The 17,514-nt window shown below is 41.1% G+C and overlaps 1 protein-coding gene across 1 annotated transcript in view; it reads left to right on the top strand.

Moving 5' to 3' along the window:
- The window catches only part of GFPT1 (glutamine--fructose-6-phosphate transaminase 1), a 71,764-nt gene extending 55,693 nt beyond the window's left edge, over positions 1-16,071 (top strand). The window contains exons 15-19 of the mRNA XM_062209571.1: positions 6,278-6,392; positions 6,637-6,764; positions 7,315-7,482; positions 8,186-8,347; positions 8,949-16,071. Of these exons, the coding sequence (XP_062065555.1) occupies positions 6,278-6,392; positions 6,637-6,764; positions 7,315-7,482; positions 8,186-8,347; positions 8,949-8,993 (618 nt within the window). The 3' untranslated portion in view covers positions 8,994-16,071. The remainder of the gene's footprint in view (positions 1-6,277; positions 6,393-6,636; positions 6,765-7,314; positions 7,483-8,185; positions 8,348-8,948) is intronic.
- Positions 16,072-17,514: the final 1,443 nt, after the last annotated feature.

Genomic DNA, 17,514 nt, shown 5'->3' with positions numbered 1-17,514 from the left:
CATTGCTCTCTTTTAATATTTATATGTGACTGGTTTTGAGATGTTTTCAGTCTGAACCAAGAGACACTGGTTTGCAGAATAACATTTTTTGTTAAGGGCTGGAGGACCTGGAATACTTGTTTTCTGATTGATCTGTTTGGATATCCTAGGAAACGAATGTACTGGGTCTCTCCCTCTGCACTGATAGTATGTTTTGTGATTAATTGGTTTATTGAAAGGTAAACTGTAGTAGGAACAAGTAGAATGAGAGCCACTGGAAGTTGGAATATAATGTGTTCATCAGACTTGGAGGCAAGGGAGTCCAAATCTACTTGCATTATAAGGGAACATCTCCAGTCTGCTAGTGGACCATCACAGGAGTGTGGGGACAGGTACTAGGGGAGAGCTTATGGGCAGCTGAAAGTTGGAGGGTCCAGCCAGAGGAAACAGGAGTTTCACATAACTGTTGGGAAGGTAAGGAGCCTTGTCAGACTGTGATTTTATTATAGAGGTGGTCTCATCCACATTATGATAAGGAAATATTCATTAATGAAGCAATCCCTGTCCAGAGAAAAGTAATAGAAAGTCAGCAAGTAGCCACAAAACAATAAAGTTCCTAAAGTTAGAATTATACATAACAATGTAGCTGATCACAGCAGAGTAATTCTTGTGATTTAATAATAAACATGTAAGTAAAGCCTCATGCTTGAAACATAAATATATTATTGGGTTAGAAAGTTAGAAGTACCATTAAGAATGAGATGTGTTTGTGTTACAAAAGATTATGAACAGTATTATAAAAATTTACACAGTGTGGTTGTAGGATAAATAGTTAACTCCTTTTTAAAAATGCTTTTTTAAAAAAGATTTATTTTAGTTATTTGAAAGACAGTTACAGAGAGGTAGAGACAGAGAAAGAGGTTCATTCCTCAGATGGCCACAACGGCTGGAGCTGTGCCAGTCTGAAGCCAGGAGCCAGGAGCTTCTTCTGGGTCTCCCATGCTGGTGCAGGGGCCCAAGGACTTGGGCCATCTTACACTGCTTTCTCAGGCCATAGCAGAGAGCTGGATTGGAAGAGGAGTAGCTGGGACTAGAATGGGTGCCCATATGGGATGCTGGTGCTTCAGGCGAGGGCATTAACCCGCTGTGCCACAGTGCCGGCCCCTAAAAATGTTTTTAATGTTTAATTTGAAAGGCAGAGAGAGACAGAGACAGAGATCTCAGTCTCCTAACTGCTGCTTTGCTCCCCAACACCTGTCTGATTCTGAGCCAGAGTTGAAGCTAGGAGCCAGGAACTAAATCCAGATCTCTCACATGGAGTGTGGGCCGTCACCTCCTGCTTCCCAGGATGCATAGTTAACAGGAAGCTGGAATTGGGGTTGGAGCATAACTCCAGCCCACGTACTCCAATGTGGCATGTAGGTGTCCCAACACCTACTCCAAGAGGTAAATTCTATAATCCTTTATTCTCAGAGAGAAAATGAGCCAAGCCTGTAGAAACCTAATGAAACAGAATGTGACAGATAGAGAAAAATGGGAAAAAACAAACAAAGAAACAAACAAAAAAACAGAACAGAAAACTTTAAGACCTTCATGTCAGTGGGCCTCAGCTACTCTTCTGAAACCTTCCAAGAATTTTTATCTGTGATACAGAAGCAAACAAGATGGACTTAGACTCTTGCTCAACATGATGTGTTTTACTGTGACTTCTGATGGCTGGTGCTGGCTCTACATAACATGTTTGCTGGGTGGGTGTTGATTATTGTGCCAGTTTGAATCCCAGTTATTCCTCTTGCAATCCAGCTTCCTGCTAATGTGGCCAGGAGGCAGCAGCTGATGACCCAGCCTCTTCCTGACACCCATGTGGGGAACTTTGATGGAGTTCTTGGCTCTTGGCTTTGACCTGGCTCAGCCCTGACTGTTATGGGCATTTAGGCAGTGAACAAGTAGATGGAAGATTGATGTACATCTCTCTCTCACACTCTCAACTTCCACTCACTCTGACTCTCACTGTGCCTTTCAAATAAGTAAACAAATAAATTTACAAAAAGCCCCCAAAAGTTTTGGCTATCCCTGTTCTAGAAGTTCTATCCAATTTAATGAGTAAAACAATGGGAAAAGATGACACAAAATTCTCTTTATTTAACTAAAAGACCTAGTTGGTATAGGAATTTAGTCAATGCTTTACATAAAACATATAAGAGTTCTCTGTAAGTGGAAAATACCTATGTGGGGGTGTGTTTTAGGAAGGAAATTCTTTTTTTTTTTTTTTTGACAAGCAGAGTTAGACAGTGAGAGACAGAGAGAAAGGTCTTCCTTCCGTTGGTTCACTTCCCAAATGGCCGCTACAGCCAGTGCGCCGTGCCGAAGCCAGGAGCCAGGTGCTTCCTCCAGGTCTCCCATGCAAATGCAGGGGCCCAAGCACTTGGCCTATCCTCTACTGCCCTCCTGGGCCACAGCAGAGAGCTGGGCTGGAAGAGGAGCAACTGGGACTAGAACCCGGCACCCATATGGTGGAGGATTAACCAAGTGAGCCACGGCGCCGGCCCCAGAAAGGAAATTCTGTTTTCGATAGCTATAAAAATAGCCTTAGCAAAAAATATGTAAGATAGAATGTGAATATTTGTTGAGTAGATGAAAACTCTAACTTTATTGACTTAAATTCTTAGCACAGATTAGTGAAAATACCACATTTGGGGATGAGAGTATTGTTTTGTAAAGAAATGACATATCTTTGAGACAGAGTTAGTAGTCCTGCAATATAACTAGTACATCAAAGAACTTGGACTGTAGAAAATGTCACAAACCAACAGAGAAAGAATGGGCAGAAACTTTATAAAAATAAAAACAGAAGTTAACACCTTGAAAAAATAGCAAAAAGGAGCAATGAAAAAAAACTAAGAAAAGCATTTTTTTAAAGATTTATTTTATTTATTTGAAAGGCAGAGTTAGAGAGAGGTTGATTTCCATCTGTTGGTTCACTCCCCAAATGACCACAACAGCCAGGGTTGGTCCAGATTGGAGCCAGGAGCTTCATCTCAGTCTCCTATATGGGTGCAAGGTCCCAATGACTTGGGCCAATTCCACTGCTTTCCTCAGGCACATTAGCAGGGAGCTGTATTGGAAATGGAGCAACCAGTACTCGAACTGGCACCCATAATAACTGGCACCAAAGCCAGCATTGCAGGTGGCTGCCTAACTTGCTGTGCTACAATGCTGGCTCCAGAAAATTTAATAATAACTGATGTTAGGATGTGGAAGGATTGGTTAAGGTTAAAAATTCTATAAGTATTGGGTGTTTGGCACAGCAGTTAAGATGCTTGGCGTCTCATGTCAGAGTTCCTGGGTTCAAGTCCTGACTGCTTTCAATCCAGCTTTCTGCTGATGCATATCCTGGGAGACAGCAGGTGGTGGCTCAAGTGGTTGGGTCCCTGCCACTCACGTGGGAAACAGGATTGAGTTCCTGGTTTCTTGGCATTTGGGGAGTGAACTAGTGAATGGGAAGTCTCTATGTGACTGTATATGTGTCTGTGTGTGTGTGTTTGTGTGTCTGCCTGCCTCTCAAATAAATACAAAATGTCTTAAACTTCTGTATAAAAGTTAAAAAGTAAAAATTCTGTTCCAATCAACACCAGTATTAAAAGTATACCTAAGGGTCTGGTGTTGTGGTATAGTTTGTAAATCCCATGTGGGCACCAGTTTGAGTCCTTGCTACTCCACTTCTGATTCAGCTACTTGCTAATTGCCTGGAAAAGCAGCAGAGAATGGCCCAAGTGTCGGCCCCTGCCACCTACCTGGGAGACCCAGATGAAGCTCCTGGTTTCTGGCTTCTTGAGGACTGAATCAGTGGATGGAAGACCTCTCTCTCTGTCTCTCCGTCTCCCTCTGTAACTCTTTCCAAATGAATAAATAAGTCTTAAAAAAAAAAAGTATTCCAGGGCCAGCACTGTGCCATAGTACGCTAATCCTCATATGGGTGCTGGTTCGTGTCCTGGTTGCTCCTCTTCAGATCCAGCTTTCTGTTTATGGTCTGGGAAAGCAGTGAAAGATGGCCCAATTGCTTGGGCCCCTGCATCCATGTGGGAGACCTGGAAGAAACTCCTGGCTCCTGGCTTTGAATTGGCTCAGCTCCAGCCATTGGAATCATTTGGGGAATAAACCATAGGATAGAAGATCTTTCTGTCTTTCCTTCTCTTTATAACTCTACCTCTCAAACCGAGAAAAACTATTTGAAGCATAACAGTAAAGGTCTTCTTAAGGCCGGCGCCGCGGCTCACTAGGCTAATCCTCCGCCTTGTGGCGCCGGCACACCGGGTCGGGGCACCGATCCTGTCCCGGTTGCCCCTCTTCCAGGCCAGCTCTCTGCTGTGGCCAGGGAGTGCAGTGGAGGATGGCCCAAGTCCTTGGGCCCTGCACCCCATGGGAGACCAGGAGAAGCACCTGGCTCCTGCCATCGGATCAGCGCGGTGCGCCGGCCGCAGCGCGCCTACCGCGGCGGCCATTGGAGGGTGAACCAACGGCAAAGGAAGACCTTTCTCTCTGTCTCTCTCTCACTGTCCACTCTGCCTGTCAAAAAAAAAAAAAAAAAAAAAAAAAAAAGTCTTTTTAAACCAACCAAATCAGTAAAAACCCAAATTAAAAAACAGGTAAAACAGGTGAAGGGGCTGGCACCATGGTGCAGTGGGTTACTCCTCCGCCTGCTGCGCCGGCATCCCATATGGGTGCCGATTGTAGTCCTGGCTGCTCCTCTTCCAACCCAGCTCTCTATTGTGGCCTGGGAAAGCAGTGGAGGATGGCCCAAGTCCTTGGGCCTCTGCACCCACGTGGGAGACCCGGAAGAAGCTCCTGGCTCCTGGCTTCGGATCATCACAGCTCTGGCCATTGCAGCCATTTGGGCAGTGAACCAGAGAATGGAAGACCTCACTCTCTGTCTCTCCCTCTCACTGTCTGTAACTCTCTCTCTCTCAAATAAATAAATAAAATCTTTAAAAAGAAAACAAACAGATGAAGAACATCAAAGCCAATTCTCAGAAGAGCAAACAAATGCTGAACAAACATGAAAATAATCTTAATTTTTTGGATTAAAAATGTGCATTGTATAGTAGCGCCGAGGGCCCATTGTCCTACAAAGTGGTAAATATTTGCTAAAAAGATAATTTTTCGTATTTCATAGAATGTGGCAGAACAGGTACATCTTAAAGTTGTATATAGCTAATTAGAATGAAAATAGTCTGGGCCACATGACCACACATTTAAAAATATTCACAGTTGTATAACATAGGAAAATAAATGTCTTTTAGTTCATGTGTCAATAAAATCCTGTATGTTTGAAATTTATATATCAAGTATTTTGCTGACTGATGTCTCAGTTCTCATCATGGTTTTCTAAGTCCCATGTGCCTTTACCAGAGGGGCACCTGAGGCCTAAAGAGAATTGTTGAAGGTCACACACTAGAAAGAGAGAATTCCTTCCTAGGAAAGTGCTTACCATGCTAATTAGGAGTACAAGCAAGTTATAAAATTATGCCTGTTAATAATTAATTTTTGTAACAAGGTAAAGAAAGAAAACAAGGTTAAAACTCAGAGGTAGTGTTCACAAATGTTATTAATAGTATATTAGTAATACAGTTGTTCCTATTAATAAGATTGGAGATTATTCTCATTTCCATTTCATTTTTCTACAGTTGAACTTTCTTTTAATTTTAGCAAAATTTTTGTTTATAAAAGAAAAATGGGGATGAGGAACAAGCATTAGGCAAGGCTGAAAAATCAAATCTAAAGAAATTAAATATTCTATCTGCCTCTCCTCTCTGTGTAACTCTGACTTTCAAATAAATAATTAAATCTTTAAAAAAAAAAAAGAAATAAATCCGGCAATACCAGTGCAAGTCCTTCTAGCCCTTGACTTTTTTGAGACACTAGGAACTTAACTTGGTTAGCATATGCAGATTTGCTGTCTGCTCTCTTTCCTTTGGCATATTTCTTTTCCTTCATTTCTTGGATTTATTAGAGAATTCATAAGCATCCTATGATGATAAGGTATTAGCTTTTGTGTGGGAAGTAAAGATTAGGTCATTTGTTCAAGATTCAGTAAAGGAGAATAGTGATAATTTTTCAAGTACTGGTTTGTTTTATTGTTACCAGTGTTTATAAGACATGTACTGTTAAACTAATGAGAATTTCGTTCCATCTTTTTTTGTTTTAATTTAATTTTAATTTCGTTCCATCTTTTTTTGTTTTAATTTAAATTACCAAACTGCAACTGCACCTCATTCTGCTGCTTGTTCTGGTGTTTCAGGCTTACACCAGCCAGTTTGTGTCGCTTGTGATGTTCGCTCTCATGATGTGCGATGACAGGATCTCCATGCAAGAGAGACGCAAAGAGATCATGCTTGGCCTGAAACGGCTGCCGGGTACGAAGATGCTCACGGATCAGTCCTTGTTCTCTAAAGGGGTGGATGCTGGGTCACATTCTGTTCTTAGCCTTGAAGTTTGTTGTGTAGCTGTTTTGTAAGATCTTTCTGCTTTTGATCCATGTGGTAAGAAATCTCACGCTGATACCACAGAAGCACAGAACACTGTGTTTAATATTCAGTAGATTGCCACCAGTTCAGTTTATTGTCTTTTGTCATCGAGTTTGCTCTTCCTTCCTCACAGATTTGATTAAGGAGGTACTCAGCATGGACGATGAGATTCAGAAGCTGGCCACAGAACTGTATCATCAGAAGTCAGTCCTGATCATGGGGCGAGGCTACCATTACGCCACTTGTCTTGAAGGGGCGCTGGTAAGTTGGCTCACGTGCAGTGAATTCTGGTCTGTTGACTTCTGGGCCTGACACACAGTCTTGCTTTCAGGTTGAATGAGTGAAGTGGGTAGTGTACTTTGTTTATCTTGATAAAGTACAACAGAGAACTTAGTCCAAAGGTGAAAACCAAGAAGAATATGATACGGTTTAGCATGATAAGTTGAGTTTATCTAGTGTTGGTGTTAATTTGTTGTCCGTCTATGGATAAGATAGTGAGTTTTTTAGATAATAAGAAATTTGAGGTAAAACATGCAGCAAATAGGAAAAACTTAAAAGAAATATGCATGTATTCTTGATAATATAAAGTCTTAGACAGAAGGTTCTTGTGGGACTTTAAATGTCCAATTGTTGATATTACAGAAATCAGGATCTGTTAACTTCTTAGCTGTATTTACAGATCAGTGGTTCTTTACTACTTGTAGATAAGTAGACAGTAACTTAACATATCAGATATTTTCTGTAATATTGACTTAAGGATATGGATTTTTTGAAAAATGTACTGAAGACTCACCTTGTTCTTTCCTATTAGAAAATCAAGGAAATTACTTACATGCACTCTGAGGGCATCCTCGCTGGTGAGTTGAAACACGGGCCCCTGGCTTTGGTGGATAAGCTGATGCCCGTCATCATGATCATCATGAGAGACCACACTTACGCCAAGTGTCAGAATGCTCTCCAGCAGGTGGTTGCTCGGCAGGTAAGTCAGGAGCAGCCATGAGGACACCTTGGGAACCTAGGAGCCTACTTACTAGAGCTTATTTGAATTTTGTGACACTTAAAGTGATAGACTGGTGCTAGGGATCTGACTTGGGAAACTCACTAACTCATTTGCTTTGTAGAATAGACATCGTGGTTCACAGGGGAGAAATCATATCTGCAGAGTTTTGACAGGACCCAGCTCAGAGGTTAGACAGAACCAAGACTGAAACTGAGCTCTTGGTCTCTGGATCCTGTCTTCTATCAGTTAACCTATGCCGCTCTTTCTAAACTTAGATTGTTAAATATAGCTCAGGAGAAACCTAACATTTAGATTTTACATCAATAGGAGTTTTCTTTAGAGCCACTGGATATCTATAGAAATTCCAAAAGGTACTGCTTCCTAAGTACAATGTAGTGGTAGTGAACTTGAGCTTTGAAGATAGGCATAGCTGAATTCACAAACTCAGGCTGGAATTTCTTAATCTCCTGAGTTTTAAAAAAATTACCGAATCTCCAAAAACTTCGATTTCCTTCTCTACCTAAGTGACATCAATCAGACTCACCCCCAGGTCTGTGAGTTTAAATTGGTCTGTCAGGGAGGCCGTGTGCACAGGTCGCCCCACAGTTTAATGTTCATGTGCCGTCGCTCTGCTTTTGCTTACGGTCATATTGTGTGTATGTGTGTGTGATCGTCTTTCCAGGGGCGCCCCGTGGTGATTTGTGATAAGGAGGACACGGAGACCATTAAGAACACCAAGAGAACCATCAAGGTGCCCCACTCGGTGGACTGCTTGCAGGGCATCCTCAGCGTGATCCCCTTGCAGCTACTGGCTTTCCACCTTGCTGTGTTGAGAGGCTATGATGTAAGTGGGCATCGGGAATCCACAGAAGTCTTGGGATGCTTTCTTCCTTGGGCACATTCTGATAGTTTCCCCCTAAAGTTTTAACAGGAGCATTTGAGAAACCCATTAGATACATGATTGACACCTGTTGTATTTTCATGACCAAATTTGTAGTTCCTCACAACATCTTACCCATAAGACATGACCCGCTTAGGGGAATCTCCATCTGTTTTCTTAGCATTACCCCGTGTTTCTAAATGGGGTAGCTGTTGGCATTAGGGTGGGATAGAGGGCCAATTTATTCTCATAAGGAACTATCGCCCACATTACAGCACTTGTGGCGCCCAAAACACATGGCTCTTTTATTTCTAGCATCCCCTCCAAGGGCTGCTGCCTTGGTAGAGGACCGTGGTAGGTCTTCCTGTGTGAACTGCTGCCTTGAGAATTCTTTTTCCTAGTTATTTCAGTTTTTTTTAAGTTGTATTATAGGATTATATTATCTAACTTTTTGTAGTCTGTGATAAAGGTGGTTAATGAACATACTGTTTACTGTTTATAAACAAAAATAACTTGCTTATAGCGGTTCTCCCTTATTCCTGTGCTTTTAAAATTTGTTTTGCAGGTTGATTTCCCACGGAATCTTGCCAAATCTGTAACTGTAGAGTAAGGAACATCAGAAACTCTGGACGATTAAGCAACACAAGACACCTTTTGTATTTAAAACTTTGATTTGAAATATCACTCCTTGAAGCCTTTTTTAGTAAATCCTTATTTATATATCAGTTATGATTAGTCTACTCAGTTTGTGATTTTTGTGAAATTACCTCTTAAATTTTTTCCAGTAATCATTGGGGTGTTTTAAATAATGGAATATATGCAGAAGATTTCAGCTGTTGTTTTCTGTAAAGAATGCTGGGTGTTGAATTTCTGGGTCCTCTACTTCTGTCCAAGAGGATTGTGTTTTAAAAGTAACTGGCATTGGTTTTACCTTGCTTTGTTCATTCAGACCAATGAAAGAGTAGTGCATTTAGTTGTAGCCTCTAAAGCCCGTGGCAAAGTTTGCTGATACTTGGATATTTACTGAAGGCTTTGCTAAGTTACATATAAATAGAAGATGCTGTAATTGATTTTGAAGCCTGCTTCTGTTTTGTTTTTACATCAAACTGTACAACAAAAAGCTGAACACTATTCTTGGTGGAATTTATTTCTAAGTTTGGTTAGTCTTAGTTTCTCAAACCTGTTGTCTGTTTTCTGTAGGAGAAGCTAATTTAGGAGGCAAAATATTATAATAGGGCATAAGTGTTCTCCAGTCTTTAACAACGTAATTTGCACAGTTATGTAGATAAACTTTACATTTGAGCTGCTTTGGACAACTGACAGTAAGATTTTAAATTTGAAGTTGGAAAGTTGAGATGGAAGTTGTGTTCTGCTCTCCTAAAAGTGGTTTCTGTTTCTTTGTATCTGTAGTCTTTTTTATTTCTTAACTGTGGAGCACATCTTTTATCTTGTTCTTTGAAATCACAGCAGAGAGTTGCTGTCATAGGTCTCAAATAAAATCAATCTTGATATGCTCAGTGTATGTCAAGGAAGGGAGAATTTCCTGCAGTTAATTCAAGCTTTCCTTCATGGCCTTGTTGCATAAGACTGGCACCCTTACTGCCAGTCTGGAAGTTCTTTGCAGTCGTTGGGAAGACTGGCAAGTCTTTGTCTAATTCTATGTCTCCCGATGTCTAAGGAGGGCCTGGTTAGCAAGAACAGGGTGCTTCCTACCCCTATGGGTGACAGATGGCATCATCTAGGGTCACCTCAGATCACTTTTCCTGTCTGTGTTTTCTGTGCTCTACCCTTGAAATTTATTTACAAATGAAGAAGTTATAAATAAAAGGGTATTGACGTGCCTTCAGCTGGCTAGTGTAAGAAATAGAAGTTGACAATTTGGATTAAAATATTTAAAGTAAAATATTAGTTTGATACCCAAAAAATTGTGAATAATGATTTCCTTGCAGAGTTTTTTGGGACAGGTCTTGTGAGCTGTAGGAGAGTGTGTGTATGTTTTGGTTAAGTCCTTCTCTTTTAGAAATTTTCACTTTGCAATTGTGAAGGTGAGCTGTTCAGCAGTAATTTTTTAATCCAGTCTTTTCCTTCCTTATTTGTGCTCGAACTTCTTAATTAGGTTAAGGTTTTCTGAACAGCTGTGATGGCTGCAAGACGTGCATAGTGTTCTGTGTGTGTTTTAGGGTTACAGAAAGATTGGCGTAGTTTGAGGAATTTGGAAGGACTCTTACAGATGCTGACTAGCAACCCGTTTTCAAAAGTAAAATGCGGTCACTATTTACATATAATTACTTTGGTGGTTTTTATCTTAGTTTCTAAGAATACTTTCTGTAAGCCTGCTAGATTTAGTATGTGTGTAGTATAATTGCTTATGTTCAGTATATTAGCATTTTACACACATGATTTGTATGGGTTTGTAGCATTTCTTTTTATTTTTGAAGTTAGTAGATAGTAATTGTGCATCTTTCTTTGTAGGGTACAGTGTGTTTCGGTACGTTTATGTGTTGTCTAATGATCAACTCAGGATAGTTAGATTATCCTTCATCTCACATGTTTATCATTTCTTCATGATGAGAACTTTCAAAATCCTCTTATGTACTTTTTTGGAATTATACAATATTGTTGGTTGTGCTCACCCTTCTGTGCAGTTGAACATCAGAACTCGTCCCTCTTATCTGGCTGTGACTGCGCCACTTCACCAGTATCTCCCCATCTCCTCATCTGCTTTCCTCTCCTCCACCTCTGGTAACCACTGCACTGCTCTCCTTCTGTGAGCTCAGCTGGAATAGATTGCACACAGGAGTGAGATCATGTGGCATTTCTCACTCTATAGTTTGGTTCAGCGTTCCACGTTAAAATAATATGCTAAATCGTTCATTACTGCATTTTCTCCTCTCCTTCTCTCCTTGTTTCTCTTACACATACACATGACTAGGTAAGTTCTAAGCTGAATATTGAAAGCCTAAATGAAGAACAAAGTGATATTTTCTGAGCCAACATGGTTTCTCCTCCCTCTTCTTTTTCTTGCTCTTTACCCCATTTGGTACAGTAATTTTTAAATACTTTTATAAATTCTTAACAATCTTGTCGCAGTGATGCAGACCAATAAGTGAGCATATCCAATTAAAACCAAAATAATATAGGGTAAGGGAATCTGATTTTTCAGAATAGATGTTCTACAATAAGAGTCCTTTATGTAAACTTTTTTTTTTTTTTTTTTTGACAGGCAGAGTGGATAGTGAGAGAGAGACAGAGAGAAAGGTCTTCCTTTTTGCTGTTGGTTCACCCTCCAATGGCCGCCGCATCGTGCTGATCCGAAGCCAGGAGCCAGGTGCCAGGTGCTTCTCCTGGTCTCCCATGCGGGTGCAGGGGCCCAAGGACTTGGGCCATCCTCCTCTGCCTTCCCAGGCCATAGCAGAGAGCTGGCTTGGAAGAGGGGCAACCGGGATAGAATCCGGCGCCCCAACCGGGACTAGAACCCGCTGTGCCGGCGCTATAGACGGAGGATTAGCCTATTGAGCCACGGCGCCGGCCATTTATGTAAACTTCTAGTAGTGCATTTAAAGTTCAGATTTCACTCATGAGCTTAGAGGTCCTCGTACCTGAGCCTTTCTTGGTCAGGGGGTGTGTGCAGCATCTGACACATGGCCCAGTAAATGATTGTTACTTTGGGATCAGCTTTTCAGTCTTTTTGAAAAGAAATCACCTGTGCCATAGGAGTAAAGGATAAGAGAAAAATGAACAGTTTTTATAACTGTCAGCAAATGCTTATTAATACGCATTACAGGCAAGTCACTGTGCTAGGCATTGAAAATTCCATCTTCCTCAGAGCACTCTCTGTCTATCCTCAGGTGGACTTGTCACTTGAGGGGGTGAGGTCTGTTGGGAAGACACAAGGTGAGGAAGTGGAAAGAGAGGGAATGGAGCTGGGGTGTGCTTTGGGTGAATGCATTTGTTTACATAAATAATGGCTCAGATTTGGAGGCATAACCATGTTCATTAAAAGTGAAATGTTTGCAAAGTATACTGTTTCACAGACTGCACAGATACATACATGTGTGGTACTGCGGGGGTGGGTATGGTGGTGCAGCGGTTAAGCTGTTTGCTGCTTGGAACACCCGCATCCCATAATGGGAGTGCTGGTTTGAGTCCTGGCCACTCTGCCTCTGATCCAGCTTCCTGAGACGCAGCAAGTAATAAGTCAAATGCTTGGGCTTTTAACACTCATGTAGGAGACCTGGATGGAGTTCCAGTCTCCTGGTTTTGGCCTGGCCCAGCCCTGGCTGTTGCTGACTAATGTGTGAAGCTGAAAACCAATCAAACCTGCTGCTCCTGAAAGGGAACTGACACACGGTGGCATGCCAGTAGGGCTGTTGGTTAAGAGAGCCAGTACAGGCTTTCTCTCCTAGGTTTCTTGGAAGGTTATTTCTAACATGATATTGTCTTATCCTTTTAAAAAAAAGTTTTAATTGACACAATATGTACATATTTATGGGGTCCACTGTGACAGTTACAAGTGTACAGTGTGCAGTGATCAGATCAGGGTAATTGGGACACACCCATCACCTCATTCATTGTTTCTTTGTATTGAGTTCATTCAAAATCCTCTCGACTAGTTGTCTTATCTGTTTGAATACAGGTGTTTTTGGCACTAGTTAGGTCTGTGTTGGGAGGAAAGGAGCCTGTTTTTGGCTTCTTGGTACTGGTTTTCACTTCTTGGCCTCTGACATTTATTTCTGTTTCTCTTCAAATAAGAAAACCAGCTGAAGTATTTTCTTTAGCAAGCATATTTTTTAAAAAGTCTGTTAGGGTCAGTTTTTTTCTCTTACTGTTTTTTAAAATTAGGATATACTATAGCAATAAAAGAGAAAGACTGCTGTTAACTATTGCATGCTACAACTTAAGTGTTTTTTCCTAAAAAAGCACAATGTCATTGAAAATTATTTATTGAAAAAGATTTCATAGCTCACATTGAATTTGTGAAGACCAAAGAAAATTGAAGGAAATGGTGAAGGTATTTTAGTTTCATGATATCCACACATTTAGTAAATTTTGTGTACAAGAATACTGATTGGAGTGTTTTACCCATGGAAACAGAGTTCAGATTACTTTGTTTTTACTATTAGAGTCTCAAGTATAGAAATCGTAACACATGAATCAGATTTTCCCTACTATATTTAGAGATTGTTAATATTTCAATATCTTCCTAGGCTGATTAATTTAAACATATCTCCAAATCTGTGGCAGTGACCCCCAGTCAGACTGAAAACATTCGCTTCAAACCAGTGATATCCAGGGTTAAAATAAGAGTCAGTTAACTAGCAAGACTGTAAAATTATACCAGCTTGATATCAAAATGTTATGTAATATACCATAAATAGTGGCTAATGAGAATATCTTAGGACGTTCTCAGATTACCTTTCTTACTGTATTAGTTTTCAGAATGAATATAGAAATGATCCTGTTAGCTGTTTGAATGTTCTGTTCTTGAAAGTGTTTTTGCTTAAAGAAGCCTTTTGGTATTTGTTTAAATTATACTTCTCGTGAGGTGGAAATGTTAGAATCATCCTTGCTCTGTTTCAGTTTTGGTTCTTTGAAATGAATGTTTAGTTTCCTGAGCCACTTTGTCATTTTGTCCTCATGTGTTGTTAAGTCCAGTGTCTCTAAGCCTGAACTGTGAATAAATTACCAAAAACGTGCTGAGAATTTCATTCTGAAGCAGTGTGCCAGTGTTTGGAGCATGTCCTGTGTATAGTTGTGTTAGCAGTGGTACTGTGATCAGAATGTAGCCAGTGTTTGCGGTAGTTGTTAATGAACATTGCTGATGCCAAAAGCCTACTCATTATTGTTGCTTTTAAACGGAGGAAATGACCAGAGAACTAGTCCCAGAGCCACAAGTCTCTAACCATACTTGCCGTGCTTTCACAAAGGGTCATCAGAGAAAAGCTGCTAACACAGCTCAGAGGTCAGACACTTTCTCAAGTCTTTTACCATTTTTTTGCAATCATGTGTAGTTTGTGGTACATTTCCAGGCTATGCAGTGATAGTTGCAGAAGAAAGATACTTGAAGTGAGTGACTAGCAAGACAGCCTGAAGTTCTCTTGTGTCTGGCCACCTGCTGATAGAGGACACAGAATCCCTTCACGGATGTCCTTTATAAACAGCAGTGGGATTCCTGTCCCTGCTGCTTGTAGCACTTACTGGGTTTGCAGGAAATGTGTAGACCAGGGCGGTTTGAGTGAGTAGAACTGCTGTTACCCCAAGCCGCGGTGACACCTGCCCCCAGCCCCAGGTCCCACTGCCTTGCCTTTGGCTCCTGCTCATGCTCTCTGCAGCAAAGCCTGGGCTGCCCCACCAGCATGGAGTATTTGTTTCTCAGGCTGCATTTTTGACATAAAGTTCAGCCTTACTTCTAGTGAACAGTTCTCAGCAAATTATCTTCCGTTGGTTGTCAGAATTTACTGAGTGCTTCCTAAATAAAGACCAAGAAATAATTTCCCTAAAAATTAAGAGATCACTTTTTATTGCTGTGGCATTTAGAAAAAAATACATTCTTTTAACTTTTTTGGGGGGGGATGCAGGAAAGAAGTAAAGGCTAAATTTCTACCATTAATCTGAATGGTAAATAGTTTTACCTTTTTTCTTTTTTAAAGGGATTTATGTATGTATTTAAAAGGCAGAGATACATATAGAGAGAGTGCATGTGAGCTTCCATCTGCCGATTCACTCGCCAAGTGGCCGCAACTTCTATGGCTGGGTCAGGCAGAAGCCAGGAGCTTGGAACTCCATCTGGGTCTCCTACATGGGTGTAGAGGCCCAAGCACTTGGGCCATCCTCCACTGCTTTTGCAGGTGCATTAATAGTGAGCTGGATCAGAAGTGGAGTAGCCAGGACTTGAGCCAGCACCCATAAGGGATGCAAGTATTACGGGTTGTGGCTTAACCCACTGTGCCACAGTAACAGCCCCTTCCTTAATCTTTTTTACATGGTTTAGGAACTTTGCTAGTTAACGAGCATCCTGGAGCTGTAGACTACTCTTGGGATAACTCACAGAAAGGTGATCAAGTTTAGTTGTTCTATCAGCTGAGCCCTTCCCAGGCAGTGTAGGTACAGTAAGAGTGGTTCATGCCCTCCTTGGTCAGTGTGTCCACACTAGAGTATCTCCAAGGTTGGAAGTCACATTTGTGAGCGCTACAGTAACATGATTCAGTAACTCAGATTCCAAGGCTCACTTAGGTATTTTCTCCCGGAGAAAGCTGTCATAGAGTCGTATTTTCTAAGAGATTTTGGATATGAGGCATGGAAGTGTAGTTGAAAATAGAGAACCAGAAATGGAGCTTGTAAACAATGAGTGCATCAATCGGTGGTTTCTATGGCAAGTCAAATGTGAGATTAACTCACTAGAAGCCTTGATCCATTGTCTTCAAACAAGACCCTTATGGGATGGGGGAATTATTATCTGAGGTAATAAAGTCTTGTTTATAGGCAAGAGAAATAGTAATGCATTCAATTTGAGTTCCTTGTTGTTGGACTTGACTGTGTCTAGCTAGTGTGATTTATGGGGGCTTTTGCTTTTTCTTCTTTTGGCTTTTGTATGTACAATTGTTTTGAAATGTTGAGCATATTTGCTTTGAATTTTATCTCTTAATTTTGTATTTATCCTTTGAATAAAAATGAAAACTGAATATTGATTTTAATTTATTCTCATTGCTGCTGTGTAGAAACCTAGGAACTATGAGAAATCTTTGTGGAATTCCCATCTTTTGTTCTTGGTTGTTAACTTGGACCCATGTGTTGTGACTAAAGTTGAAAGCATTTCTTTGTTTGAAAAAAAGTTAATTTTGAAATTTCTTGACACATGAAGTCTTTCTGTTTTGTTTTGTTTTTGTGTTTTAAGTGAAGTGAGATAATACGCTGGCCTGAGAATCCGGAATTCACTGACACAACATTACTGATTTAATTATTGTGAGCTGTTTTCTGAGCAGGGAGAGTTGTGTAGATTGCTTTGGACCCAGGAATGAAGGAGAGTTCTTCAGAACTGAGAAGGACTGCCTGACCGCAGACAGGTAGGTGAGTTGTACAGAAATAAAGGATTTAACAGAAGCGGAAAGTAAGAAAGCACTAGAAAGGTAACAGATACAGATGCTAAAGGCTGCCTCTAGGTAGGGGAGAGGATCTGCTAGCACTGTGGCTTGATGTTTCAGGTTTGTTTCTGTTTTTTTCCAGTGGGAAAACAGCATCTGACTAATGTAAGCATTTGATGCTAAGGAAATGAAGGTAACTTTGGGGCCGGCACTGTGATGTAATGTAGCCTGTGACATTGGCATCCCCTAGGGGTGCTGGTTCGAGTCCTGGCTGCTCCACTTCTGATCCAGCTCCCTGCTAATGTGTCTGGGAAAGCAGGGGAGGAAGTGCTTGGACCCCTGCACCCATGTGGGAAACCCAGAAGAAGCTCCTGACTCCAGGCTTTGGCTTGACCCAGCCCTGGCCGTTGTGGCCATTTGGGGAGTAAACCAGTGGATGGAAGATTCTCTCTCTCTGTGCCTCTACCTCTCCTTCTCTGTAACTCTGACTTTCAAATAGATAAATCTTAACAAATAAAACAAAACAAAAAAATGAAGGTAACTTACAAACTCAGAATTTTTGTAAGTACATGAGATTCCATTTTATTGCAGTTTTATGTCATACTATTTCAAATGCATTTATCTGTAGCTACTCCAGCATAGCTCCTTTGGAATGATTTCAGTCATCCCTAATGTGACTCTACCAATGACCTTGAAACCAAACAAGCAGAATTGAAAATGACTGACTTTTGGATGAATGGAGTAAGAATTGGAAAATGAGTTGTTAATCTTAACAAGACACTTGGTCAAGGGCTGGCATTGTGGTATAGCAGGTAAAGCCACCACCTGCAATGCCAGCATCCAATAAGGGCACCAGTTGGTGTCCAGGCTGTTGTACTTCCAATCCAGCTCCCTGCTAATGGCCTGGGAAAGCAGTGGAAGATGGTCCAAGTGCTTGGGCCCTGGAACCCACCTGGGAGACCTGGAAGAAGCTCCTGGCATTGGCATGGCCCAGCACTGGCTGTTGGGCCACCTGGGGAGTGAACCAACAGATAGAAGATCTCTGTGTTT

This window comes from Lepus europaeus, chromosome 13 (genome assembly GCF_033115175.1).
Source record: "Lepus europaeus isolate LE1 chromosome 13, mLepTim1.pri, whole genome shotgun sequence".
NCBI classification, from domain to species: Eukaryota; Metazoa; Chordata; class Mammalia; order Lagomorpha; family Leporidae; genus Lepus; species Lepus europaeus.
This window is presented reverse-complemented; position numbering and strand designations above follow the sequence as displayed.